The sequence below is a fragment of the Metarhizium acridum genome (genome assembly GCF_019434415.1).
Source record: "Metarhizium acridum strain ARSEF 324 chromosome Unknown scaffold_572, whole genome shotgun sequence".
Taxonomy (NCBI): domain Eukaryota; kingdom Fungi; phylum Ascomycota; class Sordariomycetes; order Hypocreales; family Clavicipitaceae; genus Metarhizium; species Metarhizium acridum.
The window spans coordinates 457815-483445 of NW_027094042.1; the positions used below are offsets into that span (position 1 = coordinate 457815).

General features: G+C 30.2%; 3 protein-coding genes across 3 annotated transcripts; all 3 read left to right on the forward strand.

Moving 5' to 3' along the window:
* The first annotated feature begins 16342 nt into the window (after nucleotides 1–16342).
* On the forward strand, nucleotides 16343–18319 carry J3458_020264 (uncharacterized protein). The gene has a single exon (XM_007813566.2). The coding sequence runs from the start codon at nucleotides 16557–16559 to the stop codon at nucleotides 18213–18215; it is 1659 nt and encodes a 552-aa protein (XP_007811757.2). The 5' UTR covers nucleotides 16343–16556; the 3' UTR covers nucleotides 18216–18319.
* Nucleotides 18320–18417: 98 nt separating this feature from the next.
* Nucleotides 18418–19871, forward strand: J3458_020265 (uncharacterized protein). Its single transcript, XM_007813567.2, has 5 exons — nucleotides 18418–18589; nucleotides 18685–18712; nucleotides 18912–18974; nucleotides 19032–19125; nucleotides 19176–19871. Exons 1-5 carry the CDS (start codon nucleotides 18540–18542, stop codon nucleotides 19229–19231), a joined length of 291 nt encoding a protein of 96 aa, XP_007811758.1. The 5' UTR covers nucleotides 18418–18539; the 3' UTR covers nucleotides 19232–19871.
* A 1981-nt stretch (nucleotides 19872–21852) lies between these two features.
* Nucleotides 21853–25572, forward strand: RPO31_4 (DNA-directed RNA polymerase III subunit C1 (rpo31); the record flags this gene model as incomplete). Its single annotated transcript, XM_007813568.2, has 1 exon — nucleotides 21853–25572. The coding sequence occupies one exon, from the start codon at nucleotides 21853–21855 to the stop codon at nucleotides 25570–25572; it is 3720 nt and encodes a 1239-aa protein (XP_007811759.2).
* Between the last annotated feature and the right edge of the window lie 59 nt (nucleotides 25573–25631).

The window sequence follows — 25631 nt, forward strand, 5'->3', positions numbered from 1 at the left end:
AGTCTTAACGTAAATGCTCTAGTAATTCTATTTTTAGCTCTCCGTTAAATAGCTTATTATACTTTAAGTATTTCTTAGGAATCTTCGTTATCTTAGCTTTTAGCTCTTTAACAATTACATATATTTTTAAAGGCCTATTATAATTCAAATAAAATGCTTTTCGTAGGCTACTCTTTACTTTATAATTATATTCTAGTAAATCCTATTAAAGTTAGCTAGTTCTTTAATTAACTCGTAGATTACTCGCTTATAACTAGGGTATCCCTAATATAATATTATATTTTAAGATTACTATAATATCTAGTGTAACTTAATATTTTATGCCTTATATATTAACTAGAAGCTACGTAACTTTTATGTTAACTACTTCTTAGCTATACTTTATTATAATTTCTTTTATAGTTATAAGTTAATAAAGCTTATCTTTAGGTGTTTAAGGTAATTATAATTTATTAACGAGATTTAATAAGATAAAATTTTCTTATACTTTACTATTAATTATTACCTAGATCTTTTATTCTATTATAGTTATATTAATTATAAGGTATACTATACTACTAATATTTATAGTATATAAAGACCTATTAAATCTCCGTTAAGAAATCGGTCTTAATTGTAATAATAGCTATTATTTCCTAATTTATTAATCCTATTCTTATATTATTCTTTAACGCGTTATTTTAAGCGTTATTATTAGCGGTTATCTTTTAACGTATTATTAGAGCTTTCTTAGTAATCGCTTAATCTACTATTTATATTAATTAAACTTAAGCTAAGCGAGTTACTTATAGTTATATAGTTCCCTTTCTTCTTATATTATAGGGTTATAGCTTAGGTAATATATACGTTATTCTTAATATAATATAACTTCTTATTTAATATCTTTAAATTAATTCGTTGTAATTTTAGTTGTATTATAAGAGTTATTCTCCTTCCCTTTTATTCTCGTAGAAACTATTTACTACCTTACTTATTATTAAGGTACGTGTAGTAATTATTATCGTAATAAAAGGTCTAATTAAAAAGTTTATATTTAATTTTAGGTTTGTTTTTCTTAGTTAAATAATTCTCTTCTTCTTAGATTCGTTCTAGTAAAGGTTTACTTTTTAATAAGAGTGTTTAGTATTCCTAAAAGTTATTAGGTACTAGTTAGGTTTTAAATTTCTAATCTTTATTTAAACTAATATTATTTACTAATGTAGGGTTTTCTTTATTACTTACTATACTAAGATTTCGCGTGGGTAAGTCTTCTTAGTTTATAGTATAAAGCTTTTTACCTTTAAAAATTAGCTTTTATAGCTTCTTTAAGGCTTTACATTTATTTATAAAGTGTTTAGTCTTATTATAATTATAATAAGTCTTTCCCTTTTCCTTATTCGCAGCGTTAAGTTCTATAGGTCTAGCGTAGTACCCGTATACTATTAATATTTAATATAGCTTACTATTATTAGGTTTATTAAGCCTAGTATATAATTTAAATTTCTTATAACTTTTTTCGTAACGTTACTCGTATAAACGGTTATTTGCCTTAATAACTATTTTAATAAAGTTATTAAATAACTTAGAATAATCTTCTTAATAAATGTTATTCTTCACTTCTTCTTTAAGTCCTTAATAGAAGACTTTTATTTTAAGTTTAATATTCTAGTTAAGTTTTATTATAATACGTTTAAATTCCCTAGCGTAATAAGCTATAAATCCGGTCTACTTAAGTTAAGTAAGCTATTATATAGCTTCTTTATACTTATTAGGGTTTTTAAATATAGTAAGAAGTTATTCTTTAAAGGTTTTATAATTAAAGAAGATATAAATAACTTCTACTCTAGCTTTAATACTATACTTAAAATATACGTAAAGGGTTAGCTCCTATTATTCTATTACTTTTCTAGTTAAAAGGTTACTAATATAAAGAATTTATAACTTAGGTATTATATAAATTTTTTCGTTAACTTATAGGTAAGCTTAGGCTTATATAAGGAAGTTCCTTATATTACCCTTATAACTATTATATAATTTAAGCTTAAGGAATTTTAGTATATTATTATTATTAATAGAGGATATAGGTGTAAGATTTTAAACTACTATAAGTTCCCCTTCTTATACCTTAAGTTTTTCGTAGAGATTATTCTATTAATTAAGAAGCTATTAATTCTACTTCTTAAGCTTAGTAATCTTATTATAAAGGTACTTTATTATCTTCCTAGGGTTAATAGTCTTTCCGCTTAAAGTAAATATCTTAAAAGTTATTACTACTTAAAGTTTTAAGGTAACTTATTAAATAGAATTAATTAAAATATAATAGTAGCTTAGGTTCTAAGGTATAATAGGTTTATTTCTTAGAAAGTAAGTTAAGTTAAATGCTATAAAGTAGCTTTTAAGTAGTATTATAATAAGGCTATTAAGAGTATAACTCTTAATAGTAAAACTATTACTTAAATTAATTAATAAAGAACTAGACTATCTATTATAGCGGAATAACCCCTCCTTAAGTACTTATTTACCTCTCTATTATAAACTTATAATCACCCTAATTATTTATCTATCTATTAATCCCTAACTTATAGCAATTAATAAGTAATCTAATAATCACTTAGCTTATAATAATTAATAGGTGATCCATTAATCACTTCATAATCACGTGATCTAGCACGTGACGTCTTGGTTCTTCCCTATTATGGCTTTGCCTTCCCTGGTGCGGCCCAGTCCTTCCCGCGTTTAGTGACGTTCGTAACAAAAAGCTAATAAAAAAGCACTTAAAGCGCTTTCTTTAAGTAAGTTATTATTAAATTTATTAATAATAATTACCTTTTTTATATTATTATAAAGGTAATAAATTATTATTACTTAAGTAATATAATTTAAATTAAATAAGTGTAAATACAAGACTTAAATTACTTTTTATTTATTAAAGACTTAATTATAATTTACTTAATAATAATCAATAAGTAAAATAATAAGAAGTTATTAATAAAAAAGTTTACTTATATTATTAAATTATAAAGAGAGAATTTAAGTAATTAAAAGTTACTTTTAAGCTATTATATATTAATAATAAATACTTTAAGTAAGTTAAAAGAAGAGAATGAATTAATAAATATATTATAATAAATTAAGAAAAAACGTATTTATAAGCTTTTTATTATATTAATTAGCTTATAGGTAATATAATAAGCGGTTTTAATATAATTAAAGCTATAAATAATTTCTAGTAAAAGCTAAGTAAAGCATATATAAGTTACGCGTAAAAAAATATAACTAATATTATTATTATTATTATTCTTATTCTCTAAGATTAAGGTAATTATAAGCTATTAAAGGTAGCTTAAAAGGTATAAGAGATTAATTATATTTTTAATTATAATAAAAATAAGCTATATAAACGTTAATAAAAATATAATAAAATTATAAGAAAACCCTTTAAAGTTATAAATTAATTAAATTACACGTATTAATATATATAATATACTATTAATAACGCTTAAAAAGACTAATATTTAAGCTTATATTACTATTAAAAGTATAAGAAATCTTAAGAAATTTAAGCTTCTTTAAAAAGCTATAATAATAAGCGTTTATTATTATATATAAGTAATACATGTAAAAATAACGCTTAATATTAATATTTATTATTTTAATAATAAATAATAAGTAATTAACTTAATAAAATAAGGTTTTTTAAGTGAAAAAAGGGAATTAAATAAGTAATATAAGAAAGAATAAGATAAGTAATAATATTTAAGAAAGAAATAATTAATAAAAGTATAAAGAGATTACATTAATTTATACATATAATTAATTATATAATAACGTAATTAACCTTAATTAAACGTTTAAATTATTTATATATTAATTAATAATATACTATTATATAACTAATAAGTAAGTATTAAAGTGTAACGGTAGCTTAGGTTCTAAGGTATAGTAGGTTTATTTCTTAGAAAGTAAGTTAAGTTAAATACTATAAAGTAGCTTTTAAGTAGTATTATAATAAGGCTATTAAAAGTATAACCCTTAATAGTAAAACTATTACTTAAATTAATTAATAGAGAACTAAATTATTTAATTATAGTAGAATACCTTCTCCTTAAGTACCTATTTATTTCTCTATTATAGTCTTAAATTAATTAACTTAACTATTAATCCCTTTAAACCTTAATTAATTAGCTTAAGGTTTAGTTAGTTTAATTCTCTTTAATTAATATATTTAAATATTAACCTCTTTAATTGCCTTTTAGGTTACGTAGCTAGTTACGTGCTCTTACCTTCTTCTTATACCTATAAGTTATACTTATCTTAGCTAATATAATCTCGTCTTATTTCTCGTATAGTATTATTTATAATATTATATCTCTTCTTTATTAGTTTTATTCTTAAGGCTATTAAAATAGGTTGGTTAAGTGTTATACGTTTTTCTCCTTTTATTATTATATACTATTATATTAACTAATTGTATTTTAAAATAGCGGTTTAAAGCTTTATATACTTCTTCTTTTTACTAGAATAATCTTCTTTTTATAATAATTAATAATCCGTTTTTATCCCTTATAAAGGCTTACGCTTATTATACTTGTATAGAATTTCCTTAATATAAAGCCTTTATTTTTAAGTTAAGTTATTATATAAAGTATATAATAGATAAGTAAGAGAATTATAATATTATAAAGGTAACCCCTTAATAGCTTTATAGTATTATAAATTAATATTATAAGCTTAAAAGGGAGCTTAAAGAAGCTAAAAAGTATACCCTAGCTAAGAATTAAAAGGTCTTATATTTACGAAAATAAAAGAAATTATAATTTAAGAAAATAATACGTGTAATTACGCGTAGTATTAATAATATTAAAGAGTTAAAGCGTGTAAAACGTAAAGAAGCGAAATAGCTTTAAAAGACTATAAGGGTTCTTTTTACTTCTTCTAAGAATTTAAATCTTACTTTAATTTATTTCTTAAATATTAAGTTTAATATTAAGTTATTAAATAATACTTAAAAGATTAATTAAAATGCGTTCCTTAGAAATAAAACTATTTAAGTAACGTTAAGTAATTTATAAGGTTTTTAGCTAATTTCTAGGTGTTTTTAAAGTTAAAATATCCCTTTTATTTAATAAGATAATAATAATTCTTTATATTCCCTTATACTTTAAGTATTCGTTTAACTTTATATTTATTAGTATTCTCTATTATAATATTTATAGTAATTATAAATTTATCTAATACTTTCTCTAATAGTAATATATAAAATATAAAATAAATTCTTATTTTATTAGGTAATAATAGTTTATAGTTAATATTTAAGATTTTTCGTTTAATAAGAAATAATCTAATCTTCTTTTAGTTAAGTTTATTACTAAATTACTTAGTTTTAATGTTTTTATAAATAAGGTATACTTTATATCCCTTCTTTAAAATTAACGCTAATAATCTCTTTTTATTCGCGTAGTATTTTATTTAGTTTTATAAAAATATTTATTTCTATTATAAGTATTTTTATATTTCTATTATAATTACTATATACGTTATAGCTATTAGCGCGTTTATATTCTATATTACATGTGTTTTAATAATAGGGTTAAATCTATAATTTACTTTAAATAGTAATATCTTTATATTATTAATCTTAAAGCTATTATAAGCCTATTATACTAGTAATAGCTATTTTACCTAATTATTCTATTAGTAGTTAATATAGCTTTATAAATATTATTTAAGTATTTAGTTTAAGATTTCTATTTACCTATCTAATTATAGGTGGAATATTATTAATAAGCTTTATTTAATCTTTATAGTTTCTATAAGGTATTTCTAAAAGTTTAAGGTAAATAATTTATTATAATCTAATATAAGCTTTATTAGTAATTTATATTATATAATAACTATTTTAAAGAATATATACGCTAAGTTCTTAGTATTACTTAATTCCTTATATAAAATATAGTAGGTGTATTTTATAAGTTTATTTATAATAATTAAAATACTATTATAAGCTACTCTTATTATAAGTTCTTTTAACTTTAGTAGTTTCATAATAAAGTTTATTATAATAGTTTACTATACTCTTTTAGGTAATAATATTAGTTATAATTCTTTATATAGTACGTGTTATATTAATTTCACTTTATTATATACGTTATATTTTTTAATAACTTCTTATATTATTTTCTTACTTTTTAAAAAGTTATATAATCTCTATAATCTACTAATTATTTTCTCTATACCCTAATATTTATATAATAAGTGCTCGTATATTTTCTTAATAAGCTACTCTTAAAGTATACTAGAAATATACTATTGTTTATTATATAAGAAGGTTTTATCTTTCTTAAATAAATACGTTTTTATTTCTTAATTATTTAAGTAACTATTATTCTTAATATATAATATAATTTATTATATTTATATTTTATTTAGCTTAACTTACTAGGTTATATTAATTTCTTAGGTACTTAGTATAAGATTCTTATTCTTAATAGCGTATAATAAGAGTGTATTACTTACTTACTTATTTAATTTTAAGTTTTCTTTTTAGTTAAGCGCGTTTACTCTTTTATTTTTAAATTCTTTATAATATATAATCTTAAAGTTATAATTTATAAGGGTTTTATACTATTTAATCTATTATTTATTTAAATCCTTTATAGTTAAAAATAATATAAGATTCTTATAATTAATATAAACCTTAATTTAATACTTTACTCCTATAAGATAATATCTTTATTCTTTAAAGCACTTAATAATAGCTATAAGTTCTTTATTATAAATTTTATAATTAAGTTTAAATTTATAAAGTTTCTTTAAGAAGAATATAATTAAGTGTAATCTTTTTTAATTATCTTATTATTTAAGCTATTCGCCTAGTATAAAGTTTAAGGCGTTTATTTTAAGCTTATAAGGTTTATTTTAATTAAGTGCTTTTAATATAGGTTTTAACGTAATTAAATCTTTTATTTTTTAGAATATTATAGCTTTTAATTTATTCTATTAAAAGCTAACTTCTTTTCTTATTAGGTTTATAAGAGATTATAAGATATCTTTATATTCGCTTAAGAATTTATAATAAAAGTTTATAAATATTATAAATTCTTTAACTTTCTTTAAATTCTTTAATATAAGCTATTTCTTAATAGTTTTAATCTTATTTAAGCTTATTTATATTTCTTTATATATAAGTATATACCTTAAAAAGTGTATAGTATTCTAATAGAACTAGTATTTTAAGGCTTTAACTAAGAGTTTATTATTCTATAAAGTTTATAGTACTTTATATACGTACTATTTATATTTCTTAAGAGTATTTAAATAAATAAGAATATTATTAAGATATATAACTATAAATACTTTTAGTTATTTTTATAAGATTATATTAATTATTCTTTAAAAGATTACTAGTACGTTAATAAGCTTAAAAGGTATTACTAAATATTTATAGTATTTTTTATTAGTTTAAAATACTATTATTTACTTATAGCTTTCTTTTATTTATATAAGGTTATAAGCTTCTTTTAGGTTAAGTATAATAAACTATTTAGCTTTTTTAACCTTATCTTTAATTTTTATTATAAGCGGTAATAGGTATTAATTCTTAATTATAATCTTATTTAAGTGTTAATAATTAATATATAATTATAATTTCTTATTCTTCTTTAATACCTATAGAATTAAGTATTCTATTAAAGACTCTAATAGTTTTATATATCCCTTTTATAATATATTCTTTAAATACTCTTTAAGTGCTTTATTTTACTTAAAGTTCTAAGAATAAATTTTATTAAACGTTAATTTAATATTAAGCTAAAGTTTAATCTTATAGTCTTAGCGCGAATACTTTAATAATTTTATTTTTAGCTCTCTATTAAATAGCTTATTATACTTTAAGTATTTCTTAGAAATCTTTATTATCTTAGCTTTTAGCTCTTTAATAATTACATATATTTTTAAAGGCCTATTATAGTTTAAATAAGGTACTCTTTATAGGCTACTCTTAGCTTTATAACTATATTTTAGTAAATTCTATTAAAGTTAATTAATTCTTTAATTAACTTATAAATTACTCTCTTATAACTAGGGTATCCCTAATATAATATCGTGTTTTAAGATTACTATAATATTTAATATAACTTAATATTTCGTGCCTTATATACAGAGCATTAACAAGAAAACTACATTTCCATTTTTTAAAAAAGCTTAAATAATTAATAATAAATCTAATAAAATACTTGAATTATAATAATAAATACATAAAATAGCTAAAATTATAGCCAATTAGCTTATCTAAAAAAGTGGGTCCCTTTAGCTTTTTATAAGCTTAAAAACTAGATTATATAGTTTTCTAAAAACTTACTACACTACACTACACTACAAAAACTACAAAATGTAGTTTTTGAAGTTTTAGGCTTATAATAGTATATAAGGACCCACTTTTTTTATTATAAGCTTATAATTTTAGATTTATGCTAGTTATTCGTAAAACTTATAATTCTATAAGTATTTTATTAGATTTAATATAATTTTTTATATTCGAAACTACAAAAACTACAAAACTACAAAACTACACTACTTCCAATGCTCTGCTTATATATTAACGAGAAGCTACGTTACTTTTATATTAATTACTTTTTAGCTATACTTTATTGCGGTTTCTTCTATAATTATAAGTTAATAGGGCTTATCTTTAAGTACTTAAGGTAATTATAATTTATTAATAAGATTTAGTAAGATAAAATTTTCTTATACTCTACTATTAATTATTACCTAAATCTTTTATTCTATTATAATTATATTAATTATAAGGTATATTATACTATTAATATTTATATTATATAAAGACCTATTAAATCTCCGTTAAGAAATTAGTTTTAATTATAATAATAGCTATTATTTCTTAATTTATTAATCTTATTCTTATATTATTCTTTAACGCGTTATTTTAAGCGCTATTATTAGCGGTTATCTTTTAACGTATTATTAAAGCTTTCTTAGTAATTACTTAATTTACTATTTATATTAATTAAACTTAAGTTAAGTAAGTTACTTATAGTTATATAATTCCCTTTCTCCTTATATTATAGGGTTATAATTTAAGTAATATATACGTTATTCTTAGTATAGTATAATTTTTTATTTAATATCTTAGAATTAGTTTATTATAATTTTAGTTATATTATAAGGGTTATTCTTCTTCTCTTTTATTCTTATAAAAACTATCTATTACCTTACTTACTATTAAGGTACATATAGTAATTATTATTATAATAAAAGGTTTAATTAAGGAGTTTATATTTAACTTTAAATTTATCTTTCTTAATTAAATAATTTTCTTCTTTTTAAATTAATTCTAGTAAAGGTTTACTTTTTAATAAGAGTGTTTAATATTCCTAAAAGTTATTAGGTATTAGTTAGGTTTTAAATTTCTAATCTTTATTTAAATTAATATTATTTATTAACGTAAAGTTTTCTTTCTTATTTACTATATTAAGATTTCACGTGAGTAAGTTTTTTTAGTTTATAATATAAAGTTTCTTACCTTTAGGGATTAGCTTTTATAGCTTTTTTAAGGCTTTACATTTATTTATAAAGTGTTTAATTTTACTATAATTATAATAAGTCTTTCTCTTTTTCTTATTTATAGCGTTAAGTTCTATAAGTCTAGCGTAATATTCGTATATAGTAAAGGTTTATTATAGTTTATTATTATTAGCTTTATTATACTTAATATAAAATTAGTAATTCTTATTACCTTTTTCTTAATGTTATTTATATAAATAATTATTTACCTTAATAACTATTTTAATAAAGTTATTAAATAACTTAAGGTAATCTTCTTAATAAATATTATTCTTTACTTTTTCTTTAAGTTCTTAATAAAAAACTTTTATTTTAAGTTTAGTATTTTAATTAAGTTTTACTATAATACGTTTAACCTCTTTAATATAATAAGCTATAAATTTAATTTACTTAAGTTAAGTAAGTTATTATATAGCTTTCTTATACTTATTAGAATTTCTAAATATAATAAGAAGTTATTCTTTAAAGGTTTTATAATTAAAGAAAATATAAATAACTTTTACTTTAACTTTAATATTATACTTAAAATATACGTGAAGAGTTAGCTTTTATTATTCTATTACCTTTTTAATTAAAAGGTTATTAATATAAAGAATCTATAATTTAAGCGTCTTATAAATTTTCTTATTAACTTAAAGATAAGCTTAAGCTTATATAAGAAAGTTCCTTATATTACCCTTATAATTATTATATAGTTCTAATTTAGGAAATTTTAATATATTATAAGTATTTATAGGGGTTATAAGTGTAGTTTTATAAACTATTATAAGTTTCTCTTTTTACTTATTAATCTTTTTATAAAGGTTATTTTATTATTTAAAAAGCTATTAATTTTACTTCTTTATTTTAATAATCTTATTATAAAGGTACTTTATTATCTTCCTAGAGTTAGTAGTCTTTTCACTTAAAGTAAATATCTTAGAAGTTATTATTACTTAAAGTTTTAAGGTAACTTATTAAATAAAATTAATTAAAATATAATAATAGCTTAAATTCTAAGGTATAATAGGTTTATTTCTTAGAAAGTAAGTTAAGTTAAATACTATAAAGTAGCTTTTAAGTAGTATTATAATAAAGCTATTAAGAGTATAACCCTTAATAATAAAATTATTACTTAAATTAATTAATAGAGAATTAAATTACTTAATTATAGCGAAATACCTTCTCCTTAAGTACCCGTTTATTTCTTTATTATAGTCTTAAATTAATTAACTTAACTATTAATCCCTTTAAACCCTAATTAATTAGCTTAAGGTTTAATTAATTTAATTCTCCCTAGTTAATACATTTAAATATTAACCTCTTTAATTACCTTTTAGGTTACGTAGCTAGTTACGTGCTCTTACCTTCTTCTTATACCTATAAGTCGTGCCTATTCTAGCTGGTATAGTCCCGTCCCGTCTCTTATATAGTGTCGTTCGTAACATAAAGCTATTTAACACCTAGCTAAAGTAAAGGGAAATAATTATAAGGTAATTAAGAAACTTTACTTACTTATAATATAATTAATAACGTTACGTGAAATAAGAGCTTTAAAACTATATCCCTTATATCTTATATAACTAGAAAATAGAATAAGCTTTAGTTATTATAATATAGCTACCCTTACTTTAGCTACCTAACTTCTAGTCCCTCTTATAATCTTACAAAGAACATGTATTATTGAAGCTCTTTTAGCGGGTATATTAAAACCTTTAAAACTATTAATTTAATTATAATAGTATAAATTAGCTTTTAGTATTTAAAGATAAATATATTAAGATAATATAAGTATATTTACTTTTAAATAAAGCTTAAAAACCCGTTTTTAACGCGTTATTTTACTTTAAGCGTTAGATTATAAGGTAATTTAAGCTTTTTATATGTAAATTTATATAAAATAATAAAGGTATAATAATTAAATAAGTAAGAGATTTAATATTTTAAAGTTAAGTATACGTATAAGGTATTAAGCTTAAAAACTTACTATTATACACGTATAAATTAAATAATAATATTAAGTAAGTAAATTAAATAATTATAAAACGCTTAAATAAAATACTTATAAGTATATAATTACTTATAAACCTATAATTAAAAAGTATATAAGCTACGATATATTTATATAATATAAGTTTAAGTTAGCTTATAAGCTAAAAAACCTTAATAAAAACTCTTAAAGCTTAATTTTATAATAACGCTCGCTTATTAATAACTTATAAGAGAGTGTATAGTAAACTTAAGGCTTAATTAAAATAAAGTTTACGTATATAGCTATTACGTATATTCGCTTAAGAGAGATTATAAGGTAAGTTAAAATAAATAATACTATAAAATAAGCTTTAAAGGTTATATAAGTTATTTTATTAGGTACTTTATATTTAATATTTATTAAATATAAATTTCTTAGCTTAATAAGGTAATAATAATTAAGAATATAATATTTAATAAGTTAATCTTTTATAATTCACGTATTAAAAGCGTAAAAGAGCTTTTAATAGTAAAGTTAAAGGCTTAATTTTAAGCTTTTTAAGTTAATAATAAGCTAAATAATAAGTTAAACTTATTATTAGCTTTTATAAAAGAAAAGCCTATTAAGATTAAGCTTATTACGCTTTTTAGCTTAAAAGTAAAAGCTTAATTAATTATTTAAGATAAAGAATTAAGTATATAAGAGCTAAAAACACGTATAAGACTTTAAATACTACGTTAAACGTTAAATTATATAATTAATATTAGTTTAATTAATATAACTATTAAGCTTAAGTAATTAACTAGTATATTAAAAGCTTAAATAAGTATAAAGTTAATACTTTCTTAAATAAAAGAAATGATTTAATTTAAGAATAAAACTCACGTAATTAATCTATTAAATAATAATTAAAGTAAGTAAAGATTTCTAGTAATAAAAGCTTATTAAGTAAATAATAAACTAGTTACTTACTTAATTACGTAATTAAAAGCTTTAATTATAATAAAATTATCTATTATTAATAACTTAAAATTAAAGAGCTTATAAAATATAAGAGTAACGCATAAAAGTATAAGGCTAACTAGTAAAAAGCACTAAGATTAAAGTATCTTATATAAAAAGCGCTTTAACGTGTATTTAATTAAGTGTTTATAAAAGTAATTATAATAGAATATTTTATTTAATTAATAGAATATAAAGTTAAATATTATATAAAGCTTTATAATAATATTTATAATAATAAATATATATTATAATAAGCTAAATAAAGCTAATATTAATTAATAACTTAAGCTAATAAATATTTATTAATCTTAGCTAATTAAGTTACTTAAGTCTTAAAAAGAGATATTAAATTACCTATTAAAAGCTTAATAAAAAGAAGTAATAATAGTATAAGTTATAGTATTATATAAAAGAGATACTTAAAAAGAAATTAAGCGTATAAATACTAAATTTAAGCTATTACCTTTAAAATAAGTATATACCTATAAATTTAATAAAAAGAGCTTTCTAATAAAGTGTAAAGCTTATATTTATATACGTAAAAACTTATAAAAACGCTTAATAATTAAATAAATTTATATAATAATACTTATAATATATACTTTTTAAATTATAATTATATTAGCTCTTAAATATAATATAAAAATAAGGTAATATAACGTTAATAATACCTTTTTATATATAACGCGTAATAAGTATATAATTCTAGTAATCTATAAGCTTTTTAATAGTTTTAAGATATTAAAGAAATACATAAAATTACTTAAGGCCTTATATAAGCCTAAAGACTTACTTAACTTATAGTTTAAAAAGCTAAGCTTAACTCTTAAAAAAGCTAAGCTTATTTTAAGTAAGAAAAAGCCTTATATCTTTTATAATAAAGCTTAAAACGTTTACTTAATTTGTTTATAAATAATATAATAATTACTTATTATAAAATAAAAAAAGTAAGAAAAGTAATAAATTATATAATTAAATACTTAAAGTAAGTATATAATTTAAATAAAAAGGGTAAATTAAGCTTTTTTTTAGGTATATAAATTATTAGGGATTAAAAAAATCATAAAATATATCTTAATTATAAAGCTTATATTAATAAGATAAGTGAAAAGTTTAAATAAGTATAAAAAGGCACTTTTTCTACTATATTAATCTTTATAATAAAGCTTATTATATGTATTAAAGAGGTAATTAAGTAGAAAATTAAGATATACTAAGAAAAAGTTAGCTTTATATTATATATAATAATTATAATATAATTAAATATAATTTATATAGCTTTTAAGCTTTAATAATTTTTAATGAACTTAAATTTTAAGTATTAAAAGGTAATAAATTAAGCTATTAAATATTTAATTATTATAAGTAAAGTTACTCTTTACTATAAAGATATAAGAGAAATTTAAGCGTTAAAAGTTATAAGTAATACTTTATATACTAATAATATAAATATATAAAAGTTATTATAAGATTATATTATAATATTATTTAAAGAGCTTATTATTTAAAAAGCTATATATTAAAGTATTATAATTACATTTATAATTAAGGTAAAATTACTTACTTTATAGTAAATAATAAAGGAAATTATAGCTTTAAAGCGCCTTTTTTAAAATATTAAATTTAACTTTTAAAAGAAATATAATATTAAATGTAATAATTAATAGATTATTTATCTTATACTTAATTTAAGCGAGTAAATTAACACGCGTTTACGTTATATTAATATTTATAACATATAATTAAAGTAAAAATATAAAAAGAAAAGCTTTAAAGTTATATATTTATTAATAATTAAAATACTTATAAATAAATTTATAAAGGTATTAAATAGGTAGCGTTTTAAATACTTTAAAGGCTTACTTAATTTAATAAACTTACGTAATTAAAAAGAGATCTTATAGCTTTATAATTACGCGAATAAAAGTACTATTAAAGGGAGAGTATTAAGTATATTTACCCCTTAAATATATAAGTATTTATCTCTTTTAAGTAAAGCGCGCTGAAAAGGTAAATATAATTTTATAAGGTAACATTAAAACGTTAAAACTTTAAATACTAATAAGTAAAAGTAAGTTATTACTTATATTAAAATATATATATAAGAAAATAATAAAAGTAAAGCTTACTTCTTTATAATTAAGTTTATAATTTAATTTAATAAGACTTTTACTTAAGCTTTTTTACTTCTCTTAACTATAAATAAGCCTTTAATAGTATTATTAGCTTTAACGTTAATTATAAACCCTTTATATATAAACCCTTTATATATAAACCCTTTATATATAAACCCTTTATATATAAACCCTTTATATATAAACCCTTTATATATAAACCCTTTATATATAAACCCTTTATATATAAACCCTTTATATATAAACCCTTTATATATAAACCCTTTATATATAAACCCTTTATATATAAACCCTTTATATATAAACCCTTTATATATAAAGCTTTACTTTATAAGGAAATTAAATTATAATTAAAGTGCTAAATAATATTTATTATATATTTAAGGCTTAAATAGTTAAAATTAAGTAAGAAATTATAAATAATAAAGTATAAAGATAAGAGAAGCTTACCTTATTATTTACGTTTAATATTAATAATATTCGCTTAATAATAAAGATTAATATAATGTAATTATATATAAAATTAATAATTAAATAATTAAAGAAAAGAGAAATAAGCTTACTAAGAATAATAAGAGTAATTACTTACTTTATATAAGTAGTATTATTTAAAGTAACCTTTAATTACTTTATAATAATAATTTTCATTACCTTTACTTATAATAATAGCTTAAATATAGCTTTTATAAGAAATATTATAAAGTATATTTAGCTTTAAAAACGTAATTTAAATAATTAATATATATAAAATAATAATTTAAAGCTTTTAAGCTTAACTTACCTATTACCTTTTTATTAATTTAATACTTAATAAAAAGTAATATTACTTTAAAGATAAAGAGAGTTATAAACTATTTACCTTATTATTAAAGGTTTTAATACTATTAAATTAATTCTTAAAAGTTATCTTAATATTAAAATAAAAAAGATTCTTAAAAATATTCTATTAAATATTCTTAATAAGTTTTTAATTAAATTTAAGGTTTAATATAATTATAATAATTAAAATATAAGCTTATAATTATATAAAGATAATTATAAAAGAAAGGAAAAAGAGCTTATAATACTCTTAAAAGATACGTATAAATATAAAGAGTAATTAATTAATAAGCGTATAAAGCTTACCTTTAATTTACTTTATTAATATAAGGCTAAAATAATAATATAATTAAAAAGAGAATAACGTAATAAATTACGTAAATACTATAAAGAGTAAACTAAAGATATTAATAGGTATATAAGAGCTTTAATTAAGTGCTTAGCTAAGCGTAAACTTATTAACTTAAAGGCTTATAATAGCTTTAAACGTAGCTTTAATTAAAGGGTATATTAAACGGTATAATAAGCCTATTAGCTATATTAGGTATTTAATTACGTAATACGTACGAAAATTAAATAATACGCATAATATTTATAAAGCTAAGCGCCCCTTTTTAAGAGGCGCATATAATTCTCTCTTTTATAGCTTAATTAAGGCTTTTTATTATTATTTTATGTGTTATCTAGCAACTAATACCCGCTTTCGTGTGACAGTTTCTAGCCCCGACGCCACAGCGAATACAGCCAACAGTAGTGCATCATGCCCTGAATGCGCCGACCACGGCCGATAATGAACTGCACAATGAAATACGCTCAAATTCCGGTGGATCCTGCGCCACTGTTATGTAGCTTCCAGTGACTGGAGTAGCTGGACTGGCTGACTGGCTTTAATAGCTGCGGATGGAGCGACGGCGGATTTGATTGATAAGAGCGCTGCCGTCGCCAAGTAATTGACGCTGGCTTCCTCCTCATCCTACTTCCGCTCATCCCTCCTGAGCATATGTTAGACGATAAAACTTGATTGCATATTCGACCTGTTTGGATTCCGGCAATCGCTTCATTTCACCAGCATTTATAAAAAAAAAATGAGAGGCTTGGGCACAGATCAAGACCTAAGAGTCTTCGTCAATGGCAACATCTACCAGTCATCTACCAACAGCATAGACAACCCAACCTTTGCCTCGGGTATGGTCGTCCAAAACGGCACCATCCAACACATCGGCTCAGAACAAGATGACGCTGTAATCACCGCCAAACAATCGGGCGCCATCACTCAGGACCTCGGCGGCCAGACGATTCTCCCGGGTTTCATTGACGGCCACTTGCACCTCCTCCTCGTTGGACAGTCCCTCACCAAAGTCAGTCTTGACGAATGCAAGAATCTAGAAGATATTCGAACAGAGATCAAAAAGTACGCACAATCTCACCAAAACGTTTCACGGATTTTTTGTCGAGGATGGATGCATTCCATGACGCCCGAGGGCGTGGATGCCACGCTACTAGATGATTTGGATCCGCGGCCTATTTTTGTAGATACCAAGGACTTGCATTCAACCTGGTGCAACTCCCGTGGTCTAGAGGAGATTTGCGAAGTGATGGACATCAACGACGACACAGCAGATCCAGCCGGGGGAAGTATCCAGCGTGGCAAGGACGGCAAACCGAACGGAGTGTTCAACGAAGGTGCTGTATTTCAGATCATCTGGCCCTTTGTAGCGCGGGTGGCGAGCATGAAGGAAAAGAAGGACGCTATGCAGTCCGCTTTCAAGGCGTTCAATGCGGTGGGATACACGGGCATGACTGACATGGCCATGGACGACACCATCTGGGAGCCACTGGTGGCGTTGAGGAACGACACGAACGGCTTGCAAGGCATGCGAGTGGCGGCCTACTGGCTCATGAAACCGACTGATTCTTTGGACAGTGTCCTTGCGCAGGTTGATCGTGCTGCCGAGTTGGCGAGAGGGTACAATGCAGAAACCACGCCAGACTGTCGCATCGTAGGCGTAAAGGTCATTACGGACGGAATCATCGACGCATGCACCGCGTCTCTGACAGAGCCGTACGGCAATGGCGAGAACCCAGACTCATTATGGCCAGAACACCTTCTCCACGCTCTTGTCGCGCGAGCTCACGCCGCAGGACTACAAGTTGCTTTGCACGCCATTGGCGACCGCACAATCCAAATGGCAATCGACGTGCTGGAGAAGAACACGGACAAATCTCGACGTCCTCGCATCGAACATCTCGAGCTAGCGTCCGCTAGAGATGCCGCTCGTCTCGGCAAACTCGGCATCACAGCATCCATTCAGCCCGTTCATTCAGACCCGGCTATCCTGCGTGCCTGGCCACGTCTCATCGGCCACGACCGCTGCAAGCGAGCCTTTGCCTATCGTGAGTTTGCAGATGGCGGAGCCCCTTTGGCGCTAGGATCAGATGCACCAACCGCTCCTCATGAGCCGTTGCCTAATCTATATGTTGCTACTACGAGGCGCTCGTATCGGGAGCCTGGACTCGACACGGTGGTGAATCCTCACTTTGCACTTACTATGTGTCAGGCTGTTGCTGGTGCCACGCATGGGTCCGCGTACTCAAGCTTTGCGGATCAGTGGACGGGAAGCTTGAAGGCTGGGCTGAAGGCGGATTTTGTCGTGTGTGACGTGGATTTGAAGCCAGAGAGCGTCGTGAAGGGTATTGTGAGAGAGACGTGGTTTGAGGGGAAGCAGGTGTACAAGGCCAGTTGAGTTGGCCCCAGGAGGAGCAGATTATGATTTCGGGGAGCCATGGCGTTGTATACATGAAGAAGTTGCTACTTAGATTTCTTGAGAAATGAAATGCTGAAGATTTGCCTGGTTTTGCTCACGAGTCACGGGTATGTATGATGAGGATAAATGAATGTCACGCGCACCGAGGCGTCCGGAAAAACCATTTCCCCACCTCGAAAATTACCAGAGCTACACCACCACTGCACTTCCGGCTGCTCAGGTCTAGCTCGCGATCACCGACAATCTGCTTGTCGCGGACCTCTCCAACGAACCGAAACCTTTTCTCTTACACAATAAGCCAAAATGACTGGTCGCGGTGGCGGCGGCGGTCGCCGAGTTTTGCTCCCTCCTATGTACGTCCAATCTGGTCGTTGTTCGCCGACAAGCGAATCTGCCCCGCCCTTAGATTGCGGTGGTTTGGAGGCTCGAGAGTGCTAACTTTGCATAGTAATATGATCTTTAAGCTGCTTCAATCCGTGAGTCGCAATCTGTTTCTACTCCTTCACGTTTGACCCGAGCCTTGCGACCTGACAATGTTGGCGAATGGAATACGGCGGCACTGCGTCACGAATCCACACACACAATAAAATCCATCGCCATTTCTTTCGCGGCGGGGCATACAGGGGCCTTTTTCTCAGACGGAGCGTAAGCTTATGAAGTTCTAACCTTGGATAGAATGCTACTGTCAGTGTTTGGCTGTATGAGCAGCTTTCGATCCGTATTGAGGGCAAGATCCGAGTGCGTACACCTATCAAGCCGCAGTCTGTTCGTTGTCATGCTAACTGACTTGCTCAGGGATTTGACGAATTCATGAACCTTGTCATTGACGATGCCGTGGAAGTTTCTCAAGTTACGAAAACGAACGACAAGGAGACTAGAAAGCAATTGGGTATGGAACTTAACACTTGCACAAACTGCTTCGCAACTAACATTTTGTAGGCCAAATTTTGCTCAAGGGGGACAACGTTTCACTGATCCAAAGCTTGTCAAACTAAAACCACATCAACAATAAGCTATCAAAAAATTCGGCCTGCACTGTGGAGAGGGGTAAAACGAGATGCATGTCACGGGTCAAAAGCGTAAAATTGCGATGATGGAAACTAGAATTGCGGAATCAGAATTCGCAGGCGGTGGTTTCGGATGGCGTTATTGTTGTTCCTGAACAGGGACTGTTTGGTCGTTATTTGAGGCGCAATGTAACAACGTTTCGGGGCTTTGGCCCAAATTTGCTAGACTCTGTGGGTTGTGTGAAACTTTGGCTGTGAAGACTACTAGGTTTGTGACTCACAGGGATCTTCCGCCTCCTCTCCTGGACACTTGAGTGGCTTTGTTTGGAAACCCCATTTGACCAATGTACTTACTACTAGTATTGGAGAAAACTTCATTCCATTGTAGCTTTTGATGATTTACGCCCTTTTCTATCACTGTTTACAATGCCACAGAGCAACAACTTGGGGCCGGCCGGTCACTGCCGGGACAGAAGCGTCCAGCAACCGAAGCGCGCAATGATCCCATATGGATTAGGAATTTGGAGCAGATGCAAGTGCGTGCCGTTCCGCCAGCGGCTAACTGGGGTTTGGGTTTGGACTTCTCATTTGAGATTGTCATGTAGCTGTCGTTGCAAAGAAAGATCCGTCTTCTGGCTTTTCCAGTTGGGAATAATGCATTGCGCTGTTCAATGATGACCAGTTGCTTAACTCGCGTTTTGAAAGGGCTCGGTCTACTTCGTAGAAAGTCTCGGATTAATATAATTGGTTAAAAAAAATCAAGGTCGGTACGTATCTCTGTGGATCATCATTATCCTACCTTTTTGGTGTTGAGGGCTGTAGGCACCTTCCTGCATTAACAGCTTGACCTTCTAGCTAGCCTCACGTTTCAACCTCGCAATAACATCATCGAGAAGCAACGCAGGCAAAACGCTCGCCGCAGGCGGGCCCCGGAGAGGAAAGGGAAAATAAGCTCGACGAAATTCAATAGCTATAGCTAACCTTCTGGCAGCTTCCATCAACATGAGGCTTCAAACTCGGCAGCAGCAGCCTAAAGCGCGGGGCAGCTTCAAAAGGCTGGGATTCGATAATAGCGGCAAGCCGCAACCCAACGGGCCCGATTTCAACAGCATCGAGGAGCTCGAAATCAATAGCTTCAAAGGCTCGAATCCTACAGCATCGACAGCCCAAAAGGCCTAGATCCAACGGCTTCAAAAGGCCCGAGTTCAATAGCAGCAGCAGCCCAACAGGCCCAGATTTATCAGCTTCAAAAGAATAAATAATAGCTCAAGGGGCTCGAATACATAGCTTCGAAAGTTTCGAATCCGGCTGTCGCAGGAAGGAGCCTGCTGCAAGCCACCCCCAACAGGGCAGCTTGGCTTACACCTATGGCAAAGGCTCCGTTTGCATCGGACCTAGTACTTACGCTCCAACATTCATAGCCAGGCGGTTGCCAGAGACTCATGACTCATCTTGAGCTCTGTACGACAGTTCCAACCAATCGTTATGAAACTCGTGCCCAACCTGAGATGGTGTCCAGTGGTTCGTGCGCGCGGAACAGCAGGTTCTGTCGACCAAGTTGTCAGACGAACATCCCCTACTTCCCTGCAACTCCATAGAGAAGACGCGCCAGAGTCCTCCACGAGGTTTCAGCTTTCTGGTCTCTCCTTTGTTTGCCCCAACAGTCAACATCCTATCCGCGAAGCCATCCTTCACAAAGACTTGAGAGGAGTTGGCACAACGAGTACCTAACCAGCACAGACTTCCCAAATTTGGCTTCTATGAATTTTCTCCGGCCTATCTTCTGCAAAACTCTTGAAAATGACATTTCAAACTGACATCCCGGCCAAGCAACAGCTTGTTGATGAGGTGCCCAAGCGCTTCAAAAGCATCAAATTCGGCATACAGTGAGGAAACCCTGCTCTTGAGCTATCGTCTCACATTTATACTGACTGCCTGACCACTACTATAAAAGATCTAACCAAGACATCACAAGTCAAGCTGTTGTTGAGGTCTCAGACAGGTTGCTTTACGATATTGAGAATAGCCGCGCTCCTTATGAACATGGTCCACTCGATCCTCGTCTGGTGAGAATATCGCTAACTGGTAGCAAGCAGAATGTTGCTAACGAGAGGAATATCGTAGGGAACTTCAAGCAAGTTCGGAAAATGCTCTACATGCCACGAAACTCGACAGAATTGCAATGGGCATTTTGGCTATGTTAGACTACCACTACCAGCGTTTCATATCGGATACTTGCGGTTTATTGTGACCATCTTGCAGAACATTTGCAAAGTACGCCCTTTTCACTGAAAAAACACTGTACAATTCTAATCAACGCTTTCCAGACCTGTAGTCGTGTGCTACTTCAAGACAATGATAGACAAACCTTCCTCAAAGAGTTACGACGCCCTCATCTCGACAACCTTCGCCGAAGCCAGATTTGCAAGAGGATAAACGAGCAATGCCGTAAGGTCAAGAGTTGTCCTCATTGTACCTCCATCAACGGGCAAGTTCGCAAGACCGGCGTGCTTAAACTTACACATGACCAGTTCTCGTCCTACAATAAATCAACCTCTGCGAAAAAGGTGCCACCCGCAGCCAAGACCCAATTTGACGCATCATTTGTCATGGCTCGCAACCACAACTCGGAACTTGCTAAGCATTTACATAAAGCCGTAGAGGACCTTAATCCACTAAGGGTCCTTGGACTCTTTCAGCGTATCGGGCCGGTCGATTGTGAGCTTCTCGGATTGAACCCTTCAGAGGGCCGGCCTGAGATGTTTATCTGGCAGTATCTCCCGGCTCCTCCCGTCTGCATAAGGCCTTCCATCGCCCAAGACAACGCCAGCAATGAGGACGACTTTACTACAAAGCTAGCTGATATTGTATGGGTTAGTGGCATGATTCGGTCTGCACTGCAAAAAGGTTCCCCAATTCAGACTATTATGGAGCAATGGGAATACTTGCAAACCCAAGTCGCTATATATATTAATAGCGATATCCCCGGCTTGCAGCAACCTGGCTTTGGAAAGTCAATCAGGGGGATTTGCCAGCGTTTAAAGGGTAAGCAAGGGCGATTCCGCGGGAATCTCTCTGGCAAACGCGTTGATTTTTCTGGTCGAACCGTCATATCACCCGACCCTAATCTTGGTATTGATGAAGTAGCGGTGCCTCAACTAGTTGCTAAGAACCTAACATACCCAGAAAGGGCACAGCGGCAAAATATTGAGAAACTGCGGCGGTGCATCAGAAATGGTCCGAACGTCTGGCCCGGTGCCCAATACGTTCTGAAAATGCGAGAGGGAGGATACAAGATATCTCTCAAATTTGTTGATACTGAGCTAGTCGCCAACGAGCTATGCATTGGAGATGTTGTCGAGCGTCATATTGAGGATGGCGATATCGTTTTGTTTAACCGGCAGCCATCACTGCACAAGCTAAGCATTATGAGTCATTTCGTCAAGGTTCGACCTTGGAGAACGTTCCGGCTCAACGAGTGCGTTTGCAATCCATACAACGCCGATTTTGACGGCGACGAGATGAATCTGCATGTCCCACAAACAGAAGAAGCGCGTACTGAAGCGATGAGTCTCATGGGGGTAAAGCATAACCTAATCACTCCAAAAAGTGGTGAGCCGATTATTGCTGCTACTCAGGATTTTATTACCGCCGCGTATCTACTTAGTTACAAGGACCGCTTCTTTGACCGGAAGGCTTTTACGACGATTTGTATGCATATGTTGGACGGACGCAATCAGCTAGATCTTCCGCCACCAGCAATCATCGTGCCAAAAACATTATGGACAGGCAAGCAGATATTCAATGTCTTAATGCGTCCCAACAATCGATCACCAGTTATGGTCAATCTCGATGCTAGATGCAAAAGCTGTGTAACCCGGCCAGGTCAGTATCCCGACATGGACCCTAATGACGGCTGGCTCGTGGTGCGGAATTCTCAAGTAATGTGTGGCCAAATGGATAAGTCCACCGTAGGTCCTGGAAAAAAAGACAGCATTTTTTACGTCATTCTCCGAGACTATGGTCCAGATGAGGCTGTTAGTGCTATGAATCGCCTGGCGAAGCTGTGTGCGCGGTATCTGACAAACCGAGGGTTTTCCATCGGCGTCGGCGATCTATATCCAACCGCGAGCCTCAGGAAAGAAATCGACCATCTAGTCTCGGCTGCATATAAGAAATGCGACAACATCATTACGACGTTTCAGGCCGGGAGCCTAGAGAAGGCTCCTGGGTGCGACATGGAACAAACCTTGGAGAATTCTATATCCGGTGTCCTTAGCAAAGTCCGACAACAGGCCGGCGAACATTGCATTAACACACTGAGTCGCCATAATGCACCATTAATCATGGCTAAGTCAGGGTCAAAGGGCTCTGATATCAATGTGGCTCAGATGGTTTCTCTTGTTGGCCAACAGATTATCGGCGGTCAACGCGTGCCTGACGGCTTCCAGGATCGAAGCCTGCCGCACTTTCATAAGAATGCTCGTCAGCCTTCCTCTAAGGGATTTGTGAAAAACAGCTTCTATTCCGGGCTTCTGCCTACTGAATTTTTATTTCACGCCATCTCGGGCCGCGAGGGACTAGTTGACACGGCGGTGAAAACCGCAGAGACGGGATACATGTCACGGAGGCTCATGAAGTCTCTAGAAGATCTCTCGGTCAAGTATGATAATACCGTTCGGACATCCGGAGGCAATATTGTACAATTTCAGTTTGGCGCGGATAACCTTGATCCCGCGGATATGGAGGGCGCCGGTACACCAGTCCAATTCCACCGGACCTGGACTCACGCTGAAAGTCTCACTCGAGATGATGACGAACCTTCCTTGATGCCGCACGAGATTGGTGTAATCTGCGATTCTGTGCTAGAGCCATATCGTGGCCGCTATGTACGTAAAGGCCTGCTGCATAATGAAGAATTGAATTATGAAGACGACAGTGACTACGCCATTGACGAGCATGAAAGCGGGCGAAGATTCCTCAAATCAATAAAAAGCTACATTGATGGCTTAGCCTCCAGATTGCGCAAAGTGCGCACAATAGCCGGTTACCAAGGCAATACACCAATCAGGGAAACGGCTCAAGATCACGTCGATAGAACGGCCAAGGTGGCAGCGACAACCCTCAGGCTCTTCATCAGACTTTGCCTGGACAAGTTTACCAAGGCTCATGTCGAGCCTGGTCATCCAGTTGGCGCTGTTGGTGCTCAATCAATCGGCGAGCCGGGAACCCAGATGACATTGAAGACGTTTCATTTCGCCGGCGTGGCTGGGATGAGCATTACCCAGGGCGTGCCCCGAATTAATGAGATTATTAATGCGTCGAAAGCTATCAGCACCCCGGTCATCACCTGCCCCCTACTAAATAAGTGGCAGATTGAGGCGGCAAAGGTTGTCAAAGCACGCATTGAGAAGACATATATATCCGATATCCTTTGCTTTATCGAGGTTGAGTGGGATTCCAAAAGTGGTCATATTGTGATGCAAGTCGATACCGACACGCTTGCAAATATGCAAGCGGGAGTGTGTGTCTTTGATGTAGCACAAGCGATTTGCGATCAACGAAAGCTAGAGGTCCGGCCGGAGGATATTTCCGTTGATAAGGACATGATCTTTGTTCGTATCAGGGAAACCGACGATTTGCCACCACGAAGCAAAACCAAGTCAGCTGCAGAAGAGTCTAGAGACATGATGCTCAGGGCCAACTTTCTTCGTCGGACACTTCCGTCCGTACCCATCTCTGGCTACCCAGAAGCAACACGAGCCTTGATCGAGACCACCGAGGAAAACACGTACAGGGTCTTGGTGGAGGGCTATGGCCTTCGCGGGTGCATGGCCACAGAAGGTGTTGTCGGGACGCAGGTCCGGACGAACAGCGTGATGGAATGCGTGCAGATCCTGGGCATTGAGGCGGCCAGGACAACGATTGCGAACGAAATTGCCGAGGTGATGGGGTATATGGGCATTGATCCGCGACATATGCAGTTGCTAGCTGACGTGATGACTTACAAGGGCGAGGTTCTTGGCATCACACGGTTTGGCTTGTCGAAAACGAGAGGAAGCGTGCTACACTTGGCATCATTTGAGAAAACAGCCGATCACTTGTTTGATGCGGTCGCAGGCATGAAAACAGATCGCATTGAGGGAGTCTCGGAGTCCATTATCTTGGGGCAAACGATAAGTGTTGGAACAGGTGGGTTCGAAGTTGTTCGCTACCTGGGCATTCGGCCAGGCCATCTTTGTCAGAAACCAACCCTTTTTGAAGATTCCTGGAGGGCGGAACAAAAACGGAGGAGTAACCGTTCTGTTGCCCCGTTACTACAAGGTTGAGCAAAAAAAAAAAAAAAAAAAAGGCCAAAAAGGAAACATACAACACTGGGGATTCGCCG